The sequence below is a fragment of the Sabethes cyaneus genome, chromosome 3 (genome assembly GCF_943734655.1).
Source record: "Sabethes cyaneus chromosome 3, idSabCyanKW18_F2, whole genome shotgun sequence".
NCBI classification, from domain to species: Eukaryota; Metazoa; Arthropoda; class Insecta; order Diptera; family Culicidae; genus Sabethes; species Sabethes cyaneus.
In genome coordinates, this window is record NC_071355.1 from 215,502,125 (window position 1) to 215,523,547 (window position 21,423).

The following is a 21,423-nucleotide window of genomic DNA, read 5'->3' on the forward strand; positions in this document are numbered from 1 at the left end:
CTACTTTTTGCCCTGACTCAGCAGTTGCAGCGACCGCAGGATTTCCTCTGGAATTGGAGGAGGTGTTGGCAGATGGGCACCAGTACCGACGAATCCATTTTCATCGGCAGTGTAATCCACGCGGTATTTGACACCATCATCGGCGGTAAATTCGTAGAAACCGGTCACACGCAGCAGCGGGCTGTCGGGTTGGCTGGCATCGACGACACCGGTCTGTTCGACATTGATGTCATTTTCGGTTTGGAACTTGTACTTGTATCCATTTTCGTTCAGGTCCCGTTCATCAACCAGGGTTTGAATTTGACCGGCAGAGCTACCACTGCTACCTCCGAAACGGCTACCAGCACCACCAGCACCTCCAGCACCAAATGCTGCAATTTTAGATCAAAGAGATATTCATTTATAATACGGGAAAAAATCATATTTTATAATAAACTTAAAACTAAAGTCGGGCACGTACCGGATCCTCCGCTTCCGAAGGCGTTGCCACCGCCAAATCCACCACTGCCGGATCCTTAAATTAAAAAAAAAATGGAGAAATTTTGTACATCTATTGAAATTTTAATTTGACGATTTTGCGAATTATTTCAACAATATTAAACTAACAGCACAGATTTAGAAAAATATGAAGGACTTACCAGCTCCGAATCCACTGCCTCCTGAACCAAATCCTGAAATTATTCATTGTAAGAGTTGAAAATATTTTAAAATCATGCAATATTAAACAACAATGTCGTTGCAAGTGAATTTATCAAAAATCAATTCTTTAGATGTCTTACCTGCTCCTGCGGTGGCGCTGAAACCGCCTCCTTGGCCAGATCCAAGTACTGTAACTATAGAAAAATACAACCCTCGTTTAGAATTGTGAAACTTCAAAAATTAAAATTTGAAACTTTGTAAAAATTTTAAACTTTTGATTGTACAAATGTATAGAATAATAACATGTCTTACCTGATCCACCACTGCCGCCTCCGAAGCCACTACCGCCAAAGCTGGATCCTGTAAGTTTTTATTAAAGCCAGTTAGTTAATGTCATATGGGGGTGTCTTTTTAAGAATTAGAATACACAATTTCCTAAGTTTTATACTTGAAATAAGAAAACAGAATCATGGCTACCATACCTCCAAAGCTGCTGCCGCCTCCTAGACCGCTGCCGCTTCCGAAGCCGGAGCTACCTTTGCCGCCTGAACCGCCAGCTCCGGTGAATTGTCCGCCCTTGTAGGCGCCAGTGTTATCTCCTCGATATTTGCCATCGTCGAATTTGCTCGCATACAGTTCCGGGTAATACTTTCCATCATTGAAGTTCTGAGCGAGAATGCAGCTACCGCAAAGCAACGAGAACTGAAAAGACGATACGGTTCTGAATCCTGGATATATTCGCACTGTTTTCGCTGAATTTGTCCATAGAATTTAACAACAACTTATTTGGTGTCAGCCACTTAACACTTTGCTTCGAAACAGTTTGTGTAATATTTTTGTTAAATTGGTTGATAACTTCCACTAAGAATACACCAGTTTTAACAGCTATTTAATTTTAGAATTGTTCTTTGTTATCCTGCTGTGACTGGTCACACAGTTTATGCAATAGGCTTCACTAATAATTAGAAACTCTGCTTACCACAATTAAACTCTTCATTTTTGAAACACTTGAGTAGCGAATTTTTGTTCTTGGATAACCGCGCACTTCTAGAACTTGAAGATTCACCGTTCCGATGGAAGTCGGTCAAATGATGTATGCTACTTGAAGAATGCTCCACTTTATATAGCTGGAAAAATGGAAAGCTTAAGAAGTTTAAAATTCAACATCCTACTCCTCTCTCTAGATTTAGTTTTGCCATAAATCTGTTTTTCGTTAGTGAAGAAAAGCGCTATAATCCAAGTTGAACCAGATTAGGCAAACGATTCTTCTCCGGTCGTTGAGATCGTTTTTAACTGTGTAGGTTTTAAATTGAAAGGTCTATATGATAGAGTGTTCTTCCTACAAATTCGATAGATGGTTGTTAGTAAAACTGAGAGAACTAAACAGAGAGCACTGCTAGTTGAATTAAAACGGTACCGCTGTAACTCTTCTAGCTAACGGTAGGTTGTAGTCAGGACATTTCACAGAAGAAGCACCACCATTATACCTTGAAACAGTAAAGGGGCGATATATTCGGCCGGTTCCACCAAAAATCAGTAGCTTAGATGCAGTATCAGCGAAGCATGGCATACGAAAGAAACCCCCTCCTGTCCAATTCGCAGTATCAGCAACACGCGTAGTGGGGCCTACGCGGCAGTGTTGGATCGTGCCTGGATCAAGGTCACCGGGCGGTGGCGCGAAGCATCTTTAGGTGATAAAACAAATCAGAGCGGCCGCTGATGGCACCGCCGCCGGACCTGTTCGAAAGCATGTAACGTGACGTTGCTGCTCGCGACAGTTGTTAATGAGTTAAAATCTACGATCGATCTTGGCGCTGAAGCCTGCTTCCAAAAGAAGAATAAGAAGAAACTTCTGAACAAATTGGTAAGTAATAAATTTTCTTGCTACAGCAGTGCTACATTCGGATACGATTATAATTAATTTCTGTAATTTACTACGCTGAGTAGCAGCATAAAATATGCTTAATAAAGCAAAGCATATGAGAAGCGATTTATCATAGCTTGATTTGAAAATGTCTAATGCAGGTACTTAGCCGGTGATCGCTTCTGTCGTTCATTAGTATGTGAATACGATCGTTATTAAAACATAATACTAATAATGGCGTTCATAATAAATTAGGCGCTAAGCATCTCATAACACCATGATAGACCGTGTCGAATTACATCATTGTTTAATTCTGAGTATTCAAAATGAACCGCCATTAGGCAAGCTTTGGCTGCGCTCTATCCGCATCACAGTCCAAAACCGGAAACCGATGCAGACGGAATATATTGGCAGGTATTTTGTTTCAATAAGGATTTGAGCTGAATTTATTGAATCGTGCCCTGCCTCAGCTGGAAATGCTTATTTTTTTTTAGCAGATGTTGCTGTGTGGTCAACTAAGTGGTAAACCTGGTATTAGGTTATTAGCCCTTTTGTTGAAAATTTGAAGGGCATCACTTATATTTTTTAAATAATTTATGAGTTTCAGCCAACATAGCTTTGAACTATGATGCTACGGAACGACAGGGTTTTGCTTTTTTTCTAGTTTTTTTTATTGCTGCGAATATTTCTTCGTAGTTTGAACTATGCTTTATGCACCTTATCTATGTTTTATAAGAAGGAAAATTTCTATACAATAATGAAATATTTCAAGCTGCTGTCTGAATTAGTCTGACAATTTGTAGAAGCTCATTTGGTAAAAATTATTTGTGTTGTGTTATTTTTCTAATTTCGCACAATTGAAGTGTTGAAGATTAATTTTTTGTCTTCCATACAAAATGTATGGGAAACTCAAGACTTCATATTCAAAACAAGAAAGTATGACAGAAAACTTCTTAAAAACATCGCGTCAAATTCATTTTATATGAATTTTTCTCTATTTTTCCATAAACTAAGTGGCTCCCTAAATAATACTTTATAGAAATTTGTTCAAATTCGATTTTGTTCAAATTTTGTATCCCCATTCTACCGTCACGGGATACAAGCAATTTTAGTGAATAATGGGTAACCAAATAAGGATCGGATCGGGTAGAAGCAAATAATCGGAATATTCGGCATCGATCGAGGCGACGAAACAAGGACGACGAATGGACACTCGGTACATGGAACTGTAAGTTTATAAATTTCGCAGGTGGGGATCGGGTGCTGCTCGGAACTCGGCATCGCAGTTCTGCAGGAGATAAAATTTGGTTTGGCATCGCAAAGGAGAAAAGGATTGCAAGATCCACGGCGCAAAGGCCCAGTTTTACCAGAGCGGTGGCACTACCAAGTTGCATGTGGTAGTTTCTGGCCTTTCTAAGGGATTTAGAGCGATTCTGACCTGAAATTAAAAAAGTAGAAAACTTATCCAACTTTTCGTAGTTCGGAAACAGACACTGAGGAAGCCTGCAAGTCTTAGGCGAAATACGTATCTGTCGTGAATAAAATATACATAGTAGAATTAAATTGGATAAGTTTTCTCCTTTTTTAATTTTAGGTTTCGTATTCTACTAAGACGCTCTAAAAACTTCAGACAGCGATTCTGAGCTTAATTTGGGAACATTTTCTTTTCGTGTCTTTCGAAGGGCAACGCAAAGTCGTGGGTATAAATATCCTTCAGAACTTAACCCTTCTTTATCGACAGACTTCGCAGCCGGTTATTAGAGTACAGGAAAACTTCGGGGCTAGTGCAAAAATCCAATTAACTCTGGAGCAGCACCGCCCAGCCGAGAATCGGACATACTTCGACTGACGTGTTAGGCTAGCATCGTACCACGAAGCAACTGTGCGGGCGGGTCTTTCGGAGGGGTTTAGTGCTATTCTGCTATTTGGGATCATTTTTTCTTATGGACATTTTTGGCCTTTCTAAGGGTGTTACAATAAACAAAATTAGGCGGAAACCAGAGACAACAATAGGAGGTTGCACCCTAAATTATTATAGCTCCAGAGTCATCACACGAAACGCAAATTTAGCGCAAACGCGTTACACTTGTCATTTGATAATGTCACATTTCCGCCCACTCGCTCGCTCAAGACATATCAGATGCCAATGTATTAATGCAGGAGTCCTCAGTCTCACAGTTAGTGAGAAAGTGTTTCAAGGGGTTTAGAGCGATTCTGAGTTTAATTTTCATTTTCTCTTTTGGACTTTTTGGCCTTTCTAACGGGACTAGAGCGATTCTGAACTTAATTTGGAATCACTTTCTTTTTTGGTCTTCTTTGACCATTCTAAGGAGCTTGGAGCGATTCTGAGTTTAATAGTCATTTTCTCTCTTGGACTTTTTTGGCCTTTCTAGATGATCTAGATCTAGATCTAGATTCAGATGAAATAAAACTAGAAATCTAGTTTTATCTTGAAATCTAGAAATCTAGTCTAGCAGCGCAAAAGTTATCCATTTTATTTGTAGTCACTAATAATGACTTTTATACTATCCTGTAGAGCGCTGGTTTACCCCCCACACTTTGAAACATCCGTCGGTTCTATCGGAACTCAAAAGTGGTCATTTGGAATTCTCTTCGAAAATATGGCAACTGGGGTATCAAATGACAGGATTTTTCAACACGAGCTGTTTAATTCACATTTAGATGTACTATGAGCCGATCTGGAAGTTCCGGAACATCCGGAATCGGTTCTACCGGACCTCGCGGAATGTACCATTTCACGGAAAACCTTTTTGTGGAATGTACCATTTCGCAGGGGTGATCCTCGTGTCACTCGCAGTCGCTTGTTTGGACTCAACTGAAGGAAAGTAATAGAGGTCAGTACACCTAGGAACACAAACTGACCTATACAGTGGTGTTTTCTGCGGGGGGTGCCTGTGGCCGTCTCGTCCTTCATCATCTAGTGTTACTATAGATAGTTTTTGGTGGACTTGTTATTGACTAATATTTTATGAAAGAGTCTAAAATTTCTCGAGTTTGATTAGTTTTTGAGTTCAGTAAAACTTTATGTTTTTTTTTGTTTGAGATCCTTTTCCCCCTACCACAGGGGTGAGGGATCTCAAACCATCAAAAAATAAATTCATGCCTCCAAATTCCCTTACATACCAAATTTGGTTCCATTTGCTTGATTAGCTCTCGAGTTATGAGGAAATTTGTATTTTATTTGAATTTTTTAAAGGGGAGATCGTTCATAATTCGCCATAGAAAAAATTCCTGCCTCCTACAAACCCCACATGCCAAATTTGGCTTCATTTGCTTGATTAGTTCTCGAGTTATGAGGAAATTTGTTTTTCATTTGAATGGGAGCCCCCCCTTCTAAAAAGGGGAAAGGTATCAATTCACCATAGAAAAAAAATCTTGCCTTCAAAAACCCCCACATGCCAAATTTGGTTCCATTTGCTTGATTAGTTCGAGTTATGCTGAAATTTGTGTTTCATTTGGGTAGGAGCCCCCCTTTAGGGGGCCACGCCGATCGGTTCAGTAGTTTCCGAGTCTATAATGGACATACGGACAGACAGACAGACAGAAATTCATTTTTATAGGTATAGATAAAAGATAAAAATCAGCATTACGTACAGATATACAGAAATATAAAAATAGTACGGGCAAAATATGCCCGTACTATTTTTATATTTTTTTTATATTTATGTACCATCTCCGACTACGTCGTACCACGTTCTAACACTAAACACATTTCTAGACATCGTGAAATCAAACACATTACAAACATCATTGAAAGACCATATTGTGACATTTACCCCTATTTAGACTAACCCGATTTACACGATTATCACAGTCGAATCTCGCACACGATTTCGCTCAAAGAAAATGAAGTGAAAAAGAAGAGGAAGAAGGAAAAAGAAGTCAAACACATTAGTAGATCAAACTAATAGCCACTCTAGTGTCAGATTAACAGTGCAAAATGCGGTACGGTGCACTCAATGATTATCACAGTAGTCTAAATAGTCATAAAAGGGACAATAAACAAAAACTAAAACAATTACCATAGCCGTAGTTTGTTCTGTGAAACGGAATTACAAATAATGGCGGATTACGAAGCCGCCGAGGAGGTACATTCCATCGCATCTGCCCCAGGAGCATTTAACGTTTCCTGTTATGAGATCAACGACAAAAAGCCGCCTCTGTTTGACTCGACTGGCTGAGAGTATCTCCAGGTTAATCAACTGACAACGTTCTGGATAACTTGGAAGGTTAATTGGGTCATTCCAAGGCAGCTGACGCAAGGCGAATCGCAAAAATTTCTTCTGGATACGCTCAATCACAAGGGATTACGTTATTTGCGAAGGCGCCCAAACAGGGGATGCATACTCCAAAATGCTTCGGATATGCGAGCAATACAGTGTCTTGAGGCAATAAACGTCCGTGAATCCAGAAGCATGTCGCCGCACGAAACCAAGAACTATGTAAGCTTTGGCAGTAATTAGGCTTATGTGCTTGTTAAACCTCAGCTTCGAGTCGATTATAACTCCTAGATCGCGAATAATTTTCGAGGCGATATCCGTGATTAGGAATAATTTTAAGCGTTACGACTATATAAGTATTTATACACGATGATATCCGATTAAGCGCTACTCGCTTCGTACTGCTATACAATTTTGTACTGAAAAACGTATGAATGTCAGTTATTATCATTATATACGATAGAAAATCAAGTTGGGCCCACTTTATCAAGCTTTAGTTACGATTTCGAATTTGTTAAGAGATATTTACGATAATTTTCGTATATTGATATACGAGTTGGTGCTAGCTGGGGAACGCCCAGGTCGGTAGGAAAGAAATGTATAGACCGGTGAAAGGATTCCATAGCCTGCACAACGACACGAACGATAAGGGCCAACGATGTATAAACTTTGCAGTTTCTCAAGGCCTGGTGATCCGTGGTACCTTTTTCCCACGCAAAGATATCGATACAGCCACTTGGAAATCACCTGACCAACGTAGAATTAACCAATGTCCCCTACGGGGTGCGTATAGTAACTCTAACCATCACCTAGTAGCAGTGCATGTGCGCTCTCAACAGTCAACCGTATACCAGACACGTCAAAGCCGTCCTCCTCGGCTGAATATCAGGCAGCCATATAACCCGCATTCTGCCGAGATATACACGCGAATATTAGATAAGGCACTGCCTTCTTCCGAGAAGTCAGGTGATTTAAGCCTCGTAGACGGTTGCGGCAGAATACGTTTGGTCATCGGAGGCATTTGGTGAAGAACCTCGGAAAATACAACAAGCGGTGGAGAGATAGTAAATTGCTTGAAAAAATTATCATCTGAACATTGCCACTAGGAAGAACTTGACCAAATGCCGAAGAGCTAGGAACCAGTAGATCACGCGAAAAAAGAAGGACAGAGATCGTGAAGAATTAGAACAACTGTTTTGAGCTAATGACAGGTGCAAGTTTTACAAGAATGTGAACTAATCTCGTAAGGGTTACACACTAAAACCTGATATGTGTAGGGACGACTATTATTATTATTTTTTTATGTAGTTTTTACTAATTGGTCATTCACCAGGGGTGTACGGACGAGGGAGAGGATCTAATCACCAACGAGCGCGAGATAGAAGCAGTTCTTCGATGATCATCTTAATGGCGAAATTGCACAAGAACGCGAAACGTAAGATAACATGGGATTGCCCATGTAAGATAATAATGTCCTAGCACCTGATCTCCAAGTAGTCAAACGAAAATTGAGAACGGGTAAGGACCTCCTACCGGCAGACCTTTATAAATATGATCGAGAAACGCGGGCAACGGCTCTACACTGATCCTGTTACGCCGGCTGTCACCGATAGCTGTCACCGCCGGCTGTCACCGGTAGATCTTGCAGAAATGTCGGGAGTACAACGTGCCCACGCAACACATCTTTATTGATTTCAAAGCAGTATACGATACAGTCGATCTAGATCAGCGAATGCAGATAATGCACGAACACCGTTTTCCAGATAAACTGACGCGACTGATCCGAGTTACATTGGATCGAGTGATGTGTTTCGTGCGCATTTTGGGGACACTCTCGAGTCCCTTTGAGACAAGGTGATGGGCTGATCCTGCATGCTGCTCAGCATCGCTCAACATTGAGGGCGTGATCCGACGAGCGGGCATCGAAACGAGAGGCACGATTTTCACTAAGGGTAGCCAAATTCTAGGATTTGCAGGTGACTTTGATAGCCAGAAGCATTGCGACGGCGGAGGCAACCTATGCCAGACTGAAAGCGAAGTCTAGGAGGCTTGAACTAAAAATAAATGCGATGAAGACCAAATACATGACAGAAAGAGGTCCAACAGAAACAAACGCGCGCCTCCCATGGATGGCGACGAACTAGGAGTAGTAGATGAGTTCGTGTATTACGGATCGCTGGTAACTGCGAACAACAACACTAGTAAGGAAATCCAGCGACACATTCAAGTGGGAAATCGGGCCTACTTTACTCTTCGCAAAGGGCTACAATCAAGCTCTTCTTTCAGCGTTTCACGGCGTATGAATCACGTAAAAAGTTACTTCCAAATAATTCTTCATTACATATATATTTGTCTGCTTTGGCTTACAATTGGAACTAATTCCAACGTTTTGATGCTGCCCAATCCTGATCGGTTCCGTTCTATGGTGGTCCATGCTATTTGTTTCCTTATTGCGAGTTGCAACCGCGCCATGCAGGGAACCGTGTCATAAGAAGAATGACCCTATATATCTGTTTGTATATCATCTCACGTGTGAAGTTTGTTCGTATATTTCAACATCTGTGTTTAAGAAGTCAATGGTCAAAAACGATTAGATATTTACACCTTTTCACTTATCATCAAATTTCATCACCTGGCAACTATACGATTTTCTTTTCCTTGCAAATCAATTAATTGAAAACATTCTGATCAATTCTGAGTGAAAATCTTGAGAATTCGTCAGGAAATGAATGAGCGATAAGCTTTTAAAACTTGAAAGCTTTTCATCTTTTAGATTGTAATTTTCTGCTTTCTTTCTGCAAGACGTAGTTCTATGTCAAAATTAAAAACAACAAAATTATGGCAAGTAATCAACATCTATATTTTTATCAGTTATCAGTTGTTTAATTCAGTAATGCAATACAGTGCAATACAGTTGCGTTGGTTAGAAAGTGAAAAATTTTGCGTTCGTTGTTATGTCACAGTGCATAGAAACACGATGATTGAGAGTCAAAGAAATTTAAAAAAATCATAAAGAAAAAATCTGACGAAAGCCCAGAAAAATCCGTGACGCTAAAGCGGATACATCTACAAAAAGGGCGACCGGCTAGACTGCTGTAACTACCGCGGCATTACGCTGGTCAACGCCGCCTACAAGGTGCTCTCCCAGATTTTGCTGCGTCGTCTATCCCCAATAGCAAGAGAATTCGTAGGGCAGTATCAGCCGGGCTTCATGGGGGCCCGTGTTACTACGGATCAAATTTTTACTCTCCGACAAATCCTTCAGAAATGTCGAGAGTACAACGTGCCCACGCATCATATTTTCGTGGATTTCAGAGCAGCATACGATACCGTTGAACGCGAACAGCTATGGCAGATAATGCACGAGTACGGTTTTCCGGACAAACTGACGCGGCTGATCAAAGTTACTCTGGAACGAGTGATGTGCTACATGCACGTTTCGGGGACACTCTCAAGCCCGTTCGAATCGCGCAGAGGGTTACGGCAAGGGGATGGACTGTCCTGTATGTTATTCAATATCGCTATTGAAAGTGTGATCCGGCGAGCGGGCATCGAAACGAGGGGAACGATCTTCAGTAAGAGTAGCCAACTCCTAGCCTTTGCAGACGACCTCGACATCATCACTAGAAACCGTGGGACGGCGGAGGTAATCTACGCCAGACTAAAAACGGAGGCTAGGAAGATAGGGTTACAAATTAATGCGTTGAAAACCAAATATATGGTAGGAAGAGGCTCCCGAGAAAGTAACGTTTGCCTCCCACGGACAGTGACTATTGACGGCAATGAACTGGAAGTGGTTGATGAGTTCTTATATTTGGGCTCTCTGGTCACCGCCGACAATAATACGAGCAAGAAGATCCAACGACGCATTCAAGCTGGAAATCGAGGCTACTTTTCCCTTCGCAAGACGTTTCGATCAAGGAGCATACGCCGCCGCACAAAGCTGACGATGTACAAAACGCTAATCAGACCGGTAGTCCTCTACGGACTTGAGACAGTAACTTTACTTACGGAAGACATACGTGCACTTGCCGTTTTGGAACGAAAGGTGTTGCGGACTATTTTTGGCGGAATACAGACGGAAAGCGGAGAGTGGCGGAGGCGTATGAATCACGAGCTACAGGCACTGCTTGGAGAGATTCCCATCGTACACCTGGTGAAAGTTGGGAGACTATGGTGGGCCGGCCACGTGAAATCCGTTCTCTTCAAGAACCCCACCGGCACCAGGAATAGAGGGGCTCAACGTGCTAGATGGCTCGACCAGGTTGAAGTCGACTTGCGTGTGTCGAGACGCGCAACGAATTGGCGACGAGTAGCCCAGGACCGAGTACAATGGAGAGGAATTCTTGATACGGCAAGAGCCACCCCGGCTCTCGGCTGAATAACCTAAAGCGGATATGTATCAAATAAAATTTTGATAACACTACAAAAACTTTTTTTATGCTAACGTAAGAACCGGTAACTCAATATTTAGTGAACGGGACACAACACCAATACTTAGTTCTTACAAAATGGATAGTTTACCTTTTAAACCGGCCGGTTTCGGGAAATATGTTTCTAAGCAATCGAAAATATAACAATAATGTTTTATCCGTTTCTAAGCATTATCAAAGCTCACGTATAAAAATACTGTTGTTTTCTCCAAAAGCCCGTAGAACAATTTTAAGCAAAACTGCTTTTATTCTTTTAGTTATTTCAGTTCTCATACTTTATTGAATACAGTCAATCTTAATCAGAATCTACGTCAGTTGTCGAAAATAAACTGGCTCGCTTCATATCAATATGGGGGGATTGGGGGCATAATGAGCACACGGGGCGAAATGGGCACCTCTCTTTTCTACGAAAGTACCCATTTTGTAACATCATTAACAGTATGCCTTTAATTATCGATAGTGAATGTATGTTTTGCAATGACGACACTTTAAAAATTCTGTCATTTTGGGTGCTTAAATCAGTCAACAAGTTAGGGTGCTCATTATGTCCCTAATCCCCCTACATATAAAGCATCGACGAATATCGCAGCTTTCTGCCTTAGAAACGATATGCCTGATGCAGATTTTCCTAAGCACGGTGGCTGCCTCCATTTCTTAATCAGGTTCTGGTTGATATTAGTAGCAGCACAGAAGAATTCCTTGAAATTTATTTAGGCCACATTCCGGCCTTGTCGACTATCGCTCAAGTTTCTGAAAATGTTATAGTGTAACTATCTTGCAGTTGCTTTTTTCGTAGAATGCACCCAAAAACCAGTTTCACTCACGATTCTGACATAAAACCAATGATCAGAGAGGTTTTATCAATGTGGTCTAAAATATATATCAAATCTGTGAGAAAGCCTATATTTCGGCAATGAGAATAATACAACTAAAATGAGCACTCTAATTGAGATAAAGCTCAAAATAACAATAGAAACCGAATCCTAATGTTCGTTTTTTCACAAACGGGACTAAGCTGCGGTTAACCGCAGAGTTTTTTTTTCATGGCTCCGTTCACTAATGGAAGAGTTTTTTAAATAATGTATCTATTTTCTATTTTTAGTTTAAAGCATTCAACGAAACTCGATACGTTTGCCCCATTGTCTATGGAATTTCAAAGCGAGCGATAGAATGAATTGCGGAAAAGCAAAAACAGAGCAGAGAGCGAAACCGGGTAAAACAGCTACGGATTGATTGAAGTGTGCTCTACCATATACGACAAGGGTCAACAAATCGATAACGGAAACTTGATGTAAATAGTTAAAAGGGTTCGAAAAGGTTATCGATTATGCCGCCGCGGGATCCATACATTTTTGATACACCATCGCGAACTTCACAGAACATTAATAGCAGCGATAGCAATTTGGGTTTCGTTTCAGCATACAATTTGAATAATGAATATTTTGTGATAGTTTCATTAGCAGATGCATAGTTTGAACATGATAAATTCATCTCGATGACATTGCTCGTCGATGCGTGCTGCGCACGGTGGTGCCGGTGCGGGCAAAATCCGGTACTAACTAAAAATTATATTATCATAAAATAATTACATAGTTTCAAAGAATAGCCTGTTAAGTGTGAAATAAGTAACAGCAATACAGTATTTCAGAAGAAGCAATGTTCAATTTGAAACCAGTGGAATTATTTAGTTTCGACCACCTTTATCTTGGTTCCCAGTGTGCACCGGTTATAGCGTATGTAGCGATACAGTTTAGCAGCCAGCTTCCATCCGATGAAACCGAAATTTTCAAAGCTAAGCTGCTAGCTAAACTAGAAAACCTTACGGAGTAGGAAAACGACTTCAACCGGATGAAAAATTTGCATAAACTATTTTACAATTCAAATAAGGGCCGGTGCGGACATATGTTGTATACGCTAAAGATGAGCGCTGAAGATTTTTGAATCCAATTATGCACAGTTAAATTGCTTCGAAACTATAAATTTAGTATTAGGTCAGCCAATCCGGGCGTCGTATAACTAATCGTATTGTAAAAAGCAGGTACAACAATGCGTTAAGCAGACAACTCTACAAGAAATATTAGAACATCTTGGCGTGGTGAACGTCGAAGCTCATCTTCTGGCAGTTCCGTGTCTTCGCACACGCTGGAGTCTCTGCTTGGCAAAATTCGTTTCCATCTTCTAGCCAAAATAGTCGATATCACACCGTTTCGGTTTTCCTTCAAACACAAAGTCAGAAAACCGTATCAGAAAAGCGGTCGACCTTGGCATTTAGAATCGAACGAGTTTCTTATACAGAAATATAAACTAATTCAGATTAGTTATTTTTCTTTTATGACCGATAAACAAAAAGTCACTCGTTTATTCAGATTAGTGTGTTCGGTTGACAAAATAACCGAAAAGAGAAAAATCCTATAAAAGTGATCGAAAATAACATTTACACTGTCGGCAGAAGAAAGACCATTAAACCAACATGTGACCGTCATTCGCGGCACAGATCGACCGCTCGGTGTGAATTTACGATGGTAAGATTGTGCCCAATATCGCCTCTCCGCTAGGATATTAAAATTGGCCGATGCGCTGCGCTGGACCAACTTTTGATACGACCGAGCCAACAGGTATTTCTCACGCTCGTTGACCTTCCGCTGATTTCGCGAGTATTTTTTTCTTGCTGCTCCTTTTCTCGTTCGCAGCAGCTCCCATTGATGTGGTTCCTTATCAATAGAGGCTAAAGGCGGGCGGGTTCGAGCCATTACCAAATGTTATCAACAAAATTGCAAATTGCCAGTAAGCTAGAGCTATTCGTTCGAGGACTGAGGATCTATGTATTATTTATGACCTTATTGGTTGCACTAACGTTAAGAGATTTCGATTGGAACTCTGCAGGTTGAACAGCTATCGAAATATATGAATTATAGAAGAGTGGGTATAAAATATTGGCTGGTTTCACTGGGTTGGCTGCTTCCGCTGACATTAATTAGTGAATATAACTTACTAAGAACAGCGCATGCGACGACTGGTTCTTAAGAAATAAATGTCAGACGATTATAGAGAAGGGGAATGATCCTCGCCAATTCAGGCTATTCAAAAGGATTTAACGATCATTGGCGCAAAATGCGAATTTGGAAGTTTTGTGATTTCCATATGTTTAACCCTAGATTGACTGACCAAAAATCCGGTTAAATTCGAGCAGCCTCAATACCCGGTAATAAAGATAAAAATGTCTATATAAACGTTTTAACTTACGTAAAAAATAACGAGCATCTGAAGCCTTTTAACGATATTTCAAAAGGAACAGTAAAAAATCTGGAGCCCGTGAAATTCGATATGAGTAGATATGTACCTGGTGGTCAGACAAGAGGGTTCAGAGAAGTTGGGTACTTTAAATTGTTTCAATACTATACTATATTAGAATATATTGACGCAGCATCGGAAAAAAATCCGTTGCCAATTTGGTCAATCCAAAACGTAGACATAACGTGATTATGTTTTGGGTTAACGAGAGCTAATTTTGAAGCAACTAAAGTTTATTGGTGCTCGTGGTTGTAAAAAACACGAGAAGAGTTCATATTACTAAACAAGGAATGGACCCACTTACACTATCATCGTAATAATTGAAAGGAAATAAATCATTCGTCATCGTTTTTTGTGTTTTAGGTCCCAAATTTGGGCATGAGTCGGCATCTGCTGCGTTTTTTTATTTTGAGGGGTTGTGGTCCAATTTTTTTTCAATGGGTCATCATTTTACGAGACATCCGATTTGGAATGGAGCAAATAGCAAAACCGAAATCACATCGTTTTGGGCAGATCACCACACAGCAGAGCAAGAGTTTCGTGCATCGCGTGCATTAAAGTGGCTATTAGTTTCCGATTGGAGTCGTCCTCGTCGACAGATCACATCGTCGATAGTTTTTTGTCGACGATTTTTCTCTACCATTCTTTAGCTGATCTACCGCAGAAGACGATTAGAGAATTTGCATTTTTCTGCTATTTGTTAGCTTATTTCTAGAGAATGGCGCTTTCAGCTACCGCGTGAATGCTGTATTTTTGATACATACAGACCACATGAAAAATGTGGCTAACATTTTAACCCGATCACGGACTAAAAATAAATATATTTGTATACGATAAAAGTTGGAATCCTATGATTTTTTTTGGACAGTTTATGCTTGTCTTAGCGAAGGGAAGTGGAGCCAATATAATGGTAGCGTTGGGCTCGCTGTAGTTCTATATACTAACAATTGCCTGCATAGTCTGTTGAAGACCTGATTTGTGATTAGGTAACAAGTCAAGGCAAGTAATCTTGAGTATTTTACTGCATTTGATACCAATGGGAAAAAGTTCTCAACTTTTTTCGTGTACAAAAATTTAAATTTTTGCATGAATGATCATGAACGCATTTTAAAATAGCACGATAGAATTATATTAAAATTGTGAGGTTAGAAATGTTCTACGTGAATACGTGGATTAAAGTATATGGATTGGACATATTTGCATTGTATTTCGATGATATAACCTGATCGCATTTACCAGAGTGGATCCACATCTGATTATACCTTATCATAATAACACAAAAATCATTTCCGTGACATAAGCGGAGGAGCAGTAATCTGTGCTTGGAAAGTGATGGTTTGTATAGTTTTGTTGCTGAAATTAATTTTTCTGCCATTTGCTATTTTCTGGATCTACGATACCTTACTGAGTATTACAATTTTTGTAGATTTCGAAGCAAATCCGAAAATGTTTTTGGGTGCATCAGCACATCGGAAGAGAGATCTCCTGGATCAAAGATTAGTATTACAAAAATCACTAACGACACCAGAACTAAAGAGAGTGGCAGTAGAATACGATGAAAACATTACAAGCCTTGTCCACCAAAAAATTGAAAAAAAATCGGAATCGAGGTCAGTTTATACCAGCGAAAACAACCAGCCCAAAAGCAAGTTGGGAGCAATTATGGACCCGATTGAGGAACACAGAAAAACAAGGATTTGTGAAATCAGTCGTACACATTGCAAAGAGGTTTATATTGGTCAAACGAGAAGAAATCTGTAAACTGGTACGAAAGGACACTACCATCCAATTTGGTCAAGCTGACGCGCCAGCGGGCGAAGTACATTATTGTCGGTGACCTCAATCTCTGCATGAAGTGTGGGGCAAACGAAGAATAAATCACTACGGAACCATCCTGGCGGAAGATTTCGAAGCTGCCCACCACTATATCCCTCTATTATGCACTCCTTTCTAACTAACGTGGCTCACCAGTACCGAAAGTCTAAGAAGAACTGTCTTTCAACCACTACCCAGCGGTGTAGAAGCTTACTGCCTTTACCATTTTGGTGGACAATCGGTCTCGGCGAAACTACTATCATGCCAACTGGATTGAGTTACAGTGAATCATCGACGACAAAATCGATTCCGAATAACCTCTGGATACGCCGGATCAGATCGACCAAAGCCTGGAATCCCGCCAGCGAGCGATTGCTGTAGTCCAGAAATGTGCGGTCCCTGTTCAACAACGTCAGGTGTGCACCTTTCTCCAAATGGATTCTACTATCAATCGTCTGGTGTGGTAGTGCAATATACTCCGGTGCCAATACCAACGAACTGGCGAGCGGCAAACAAAGACCATGACAAACCTCTCTAGGGTAATCCAGAAGCGAATTCAAGAACTGAAGAACAAAGAATTTCAGCAAAAGCTCCAATAGATTCTACCTCAGTCAAAACCATTCTGGTCCACGACCAAGGTCCTCAACTTACTTACTTCACCAGCACAGAACCAGGGTAGGTGAAGAGAACGTATTTCACTGCACAGTCGTCCAGCATCCTTGCGACCGGCCGGCCCACCATAGTCGTTCAACTTTCGCCAGGTGTACGATGGGAATTTCTCTAAGTAGTGCCTGTAACTCGTGGTTCATACGCCTATGCCACTCTCCGCTATCCGTCTGTAAACGGCCAAACATAGTACGTAAAATTTTTCGTTCAAATACGGCAAGTGCACGTGTGTTCTCCGTAAGCAAAGTTACTGTTTCAAGTCCGTAGAGGTCTACCGGTATGATTAGCGTTCTGTACAAAGTCAGTTTTGTGTGGCAGCGTATGCTCCTGTGAAGCGTGTTGCGGAGGAGAAAGTAGGCTCGACTTCCAGCTTGAATGCGCCGCTGGATCTCCTTATTAGTCCGCTGTCCGCGGTCTCCACCGATTCCAAATACACGAACTCATCTACCACTTCTAGTTCGTCGCCGTCAATGATGACTGAAGCATCCGTGGTTGGCGCGCATTTGTCTCCTGCGAACCTTTTCCTTTCATGTATTTGGTCTTCGATGAATAAAACTAAATACTTCGAATTCCAAGTCCAATTATCCTAGCCTTCACTTTCAGTCTGGCGTTGAATGCATACACCGACGCAAAGTTCCTGGTTATAATATCAAAGACACCTGCAAAGTCTAGGAGTTGATTTCCTTTGGGGAAATCGTGTCTGTCGTTTCGATGCCCGCTCCTCAGATCACCCCGTCAAAAGCGATGTTGAACAGCATGCAGCATAAACCGTCACCTTCCCAGGTAACCAATAAACATTACCAATGCTATTCAAATGCAAGCCAATAGCGTTTAATTCACCTTAAATGCTACTTAAAAACTACTTTGGGAAAATATACAGCTACTTTATTGCTCATCCTCTTATATGTTATGTATGATTAATCGGGGGAATCTTCAACGTGAAGAGTAATATAAGAGATGCTGCAGTTACGGTAACACTAACTGGAATAAACTACCAGTTCTTTATTCTAACTCGTTTTATACAATAGAAACTCTCCAATGAGATCTAGCATAGATTGAGTACCGTCAAGCGGTGAGTTATACAATTTATATTAAAGGGTTCGGCTAACTGATCGAAAGAATATATAACAATTCTCCCCCTTTTAGTCGATGACAACCTTTCTATCTTCTCTATTGTAAGAATTAACATAACGTAATTATTTTTTCAATTACAATTAATATTAACGCAGAGTATATTCTGATTCAGCTAATCGTACAATAATAATTGAAAATTTAACATTTTTAAATTAAATATTTTGCACATACAATATTCCGAAAATTTAACATTTCATATTAAATTATTTTGCTTGTATAATATTCCGTAAATTCACTGTACAACTGGATAATTCGATCGCGATTTAGATCGCGTGACGATAGGACTCCGAGGACGTCGTAATCTGCGCTTTAAACGCTTGCGGTTGTTAGTAATTTCACCGTCCATGCCTCGAGCATTGGAAGCTTCTGCTTCTGTATCAGAAATTTCTCGTAGACGTTTACTGCGCTGCATTGGTATACTTATCGCCGTACTAGGTTTGTTCCTCTCCACCAATTTAAGTTGACTTCTGTGCGCGTTAACAGTTGATCTTGAAAGAGATATTGAGAAAACATTAACAGAGATCCTTTTCACAAATTTAGCTTCGATCCATCTTTGACTGTCTGTTTTGTTAGGATTTTTGTACAATATTTTATCACCTAAAGTTAAATTAGAAAATGGATCGTTAACAGGCGCATCGTAAACTGGACCTAAATTTGTGGATTTGCTCTTATCATGAGGCTTTTCTAAAAAATACCTAAAATTACTCTTTGGATGTAGCAAGTCTAGCAGTATTTTGGGTTTGTAACTTAAAATTTTCTCCGAAGGTAAACCGTCCTTGGAAGTTGAGTAAGTATTACGGTAATTAATCAAAAAATATGTTATTCTATCTTCAATCGGTAATGATTTCGTCTGAGAGTCTAAAATAAACTTTTTAAATACCTCCTTTACTACCCTTACCATTCGTTCTGCTTGTCCGTTACTATTAGGATTATAAGCAGGACTTTTCATAACCTGATTTCCCTGCCTTTCCATAAATGAAATAAAGATTCCTGAATTAAACGGGGGTCCTCCGTCCGAGACTAATACGTCCGGAAGACCAAACCTTGCGAAAATCATTGTAAATTTCCTAATTACCTTGCTTGCATCAGTGCCATATTTCATCAAATCAATCTCAAGCCATTTGGAATAACTATCAACCACAAGTAAAAAATGCTTATGGTCGAAATAAAAAAAATCCGCATGAATCCTGCTAAAAGGACGTGTAGTAGGTATCCAAGAAGAAGGTGTGCACTTTCTTGGGTTTACAGTCGTTGTCATACAAACTTGACATTGTTTTACGAATTTCTCTATATCACCGTTAATCCCTAACCAAAACAAACATCGTCTGGCCATCTGCTTCATCTTCACGATGCCGCTATGATTGGCATGGAGAAGATTGAGAACACGATTGCGCATAGAAAATGGTATGAAAACTCTATCTTGGTATAACAAACACCCATTCAATAACTCTAAACCATCTTTTAGAGAATAAATAGTCTTCCAACGTTTATCAGGTTTATCCGACCAACCATTTTCTATGAAATGCTTAATTTTCGCAAGAAGCTCGTCATTCATCGTCTCTTTAGCAATAGCTAAATAATCCAAAGGAATTTCATTAAAGAAATTAATGTTGTTTATTTCACAAAAATCTAAGCCTTTTGGAACAGGGTCACTCAGGGGAAAACGGGAGCAAAAGTCTGCGTTTCCCATCTGAGATGCAGGTCTGTATTTTATATCAAATTGGTAAATAGATAATTCCATTGTGTACCTTTGCAATCTAGTTACACACAATTGATTTTTGCCCTCTTTTCCGAAAATCCCTAGTAACGGTTTATGGTCAGTAAATACAGTAAACTTCTGACCGAACAAATATTTATGAAATTTCTTTACCGTCGACACTAAAGCTAAGGCCTCAAGGTGTAAAATGGGATACGATTTTTGTGCATTGTTTAAGGAAAATGATGTGAAACTAATAGGTCGTTCTTTGCCATCAATGACATGGGCTAAAACTCCACCCAAGCCATAATTGCAAGCATCAGAAACGACTATCAATGGCTTTAAAGGATCGTAATATTCCAATAGATTTGCTTTCAGTAAAGACTCTTTGCTATCCTCAAAACATTTTTGGCAACTATCGTCCCACACGAATTTAACATTCTTTTTCAATAATCTATACAATGGAACTAGCTTGGTAGATAAGTGAGGGACAAATTTTCCATAAAAATTAATTAACCCTAGATATGCCTTAAGTTCAGAAGTATTGTTTGGAGTTTTTGCTTCTTTAATTGTTTGTAATTTATCAGGTGAGGGTAAAATGCCTTTGTCAGTTAATAAATAACCCAAATAAGGTAGTATATTTACAAAAAATTTGCATTTCATAAAATTAACTTTTATGTTTGTTTTTATGTTATGCGAATGTCGGTTGAAATTATAATTCCTATTACCACTGCGACTACGACTCCGACTTCGATCCCGAAACCTGACATACGGTCTGCATCGTTGACCGCCGTTATTGCGATACTCAGTCGATCTGCCGCCCAATCTATGCCTCACAGACAAAACTCGCCCAGCATCATCGCCTAGAAATCTTGCTCTCAAATTAGCCAATTCGGTTCTCACTACCACTTGTTCAACCTCTTCCAACGTTAAGCCATCTTTCATAAGTAATTTTTTCTTTAACTCTTCATTACGCAAACCTAATATAATTCTATCTTTTATCGCCTCTGTTTTATGTTCCCCAAAGCCACAATTTTCACCAAGAAGCTTAATAGCAAGGATATAGTTTTCCGCCGATTCCTCGATGCCCTGATCTCTATTGTGAAACTTATATCGATACATCATATTTGGCTCTGTCTTATCAAAACGCTCTTTGAGCCGGTTGACCATTTCATCATAGCTGATTGTGTTTAAATCTTGTCCGGGATAAAGCAATTTAAGTTCATCGAATACCACTGTTCCACTAAGAGTAATGAACAAACTGCGTTTCCTTTCTTCTGGCACATTGTTTAATTGATAAAGAAAACCTAAACGCTCTAAATAGCTACTGAAGCTTGATCCTCTGATATAGTGATCAACAGACCCAATCAAAGACATTTTATAGCGAAATATTAACTTATGTGAGAGGTGAAAAGGAAAAAAAAACAATTAATAAAATTGGAACGACTTACGTGACCTTGATTGCTTACTGTTCTGTGCTGTTCGCTCTTTCCTCTGGCGAATATTGATAGCAATCTGCTGCCTCTCCAACTGCTGCTTCTCCAGCGAAAACGAATACCAAAAATGCTGGTGAGCGATTTCACCTCCTTTGCGGATTCACTATATCGGCTTATAGAATTATACTGTACTTGGCGATGGCGTTAA

At 40.0% G+C, this 21,423-nt stretch overlaps 1 protein-coding gene across 1 annotated transcript in view; it reads right to left on the bottom strand.

Moving 5' to 3' along the window:
• The window catches only part of LOC128740689 (uncharacterized), a 68,944-nt gene continuing 47,521 nt past the window's right edge, over positions 1–21,423 (bottom strand). The window contains exons 4-10 of the mRNA XM_053836252.1: positions 1,619–1,766; positions 1,122–1,391; positions 952–999; positions 780–833; positions 639–671; positions 461–514; positions 1–371 (exon numbers count right to left, since the gene is read on the bottom strand). Coding sequence (XP_053692227.1) covers positions 1–371; positions 461–514; positions 639–671; positions 780–833; positions 952–999; positions 1,122–1,391; positions 1,619–1,766 — 978 coding nt within the window. The remainder of the gene's footprint in view (positions 372–460; positions 515–638; positions 672–779; positions 834–951; positions 1,000–1,121; positions 1,392–1,618; positions 1,767–21,423) is intronic.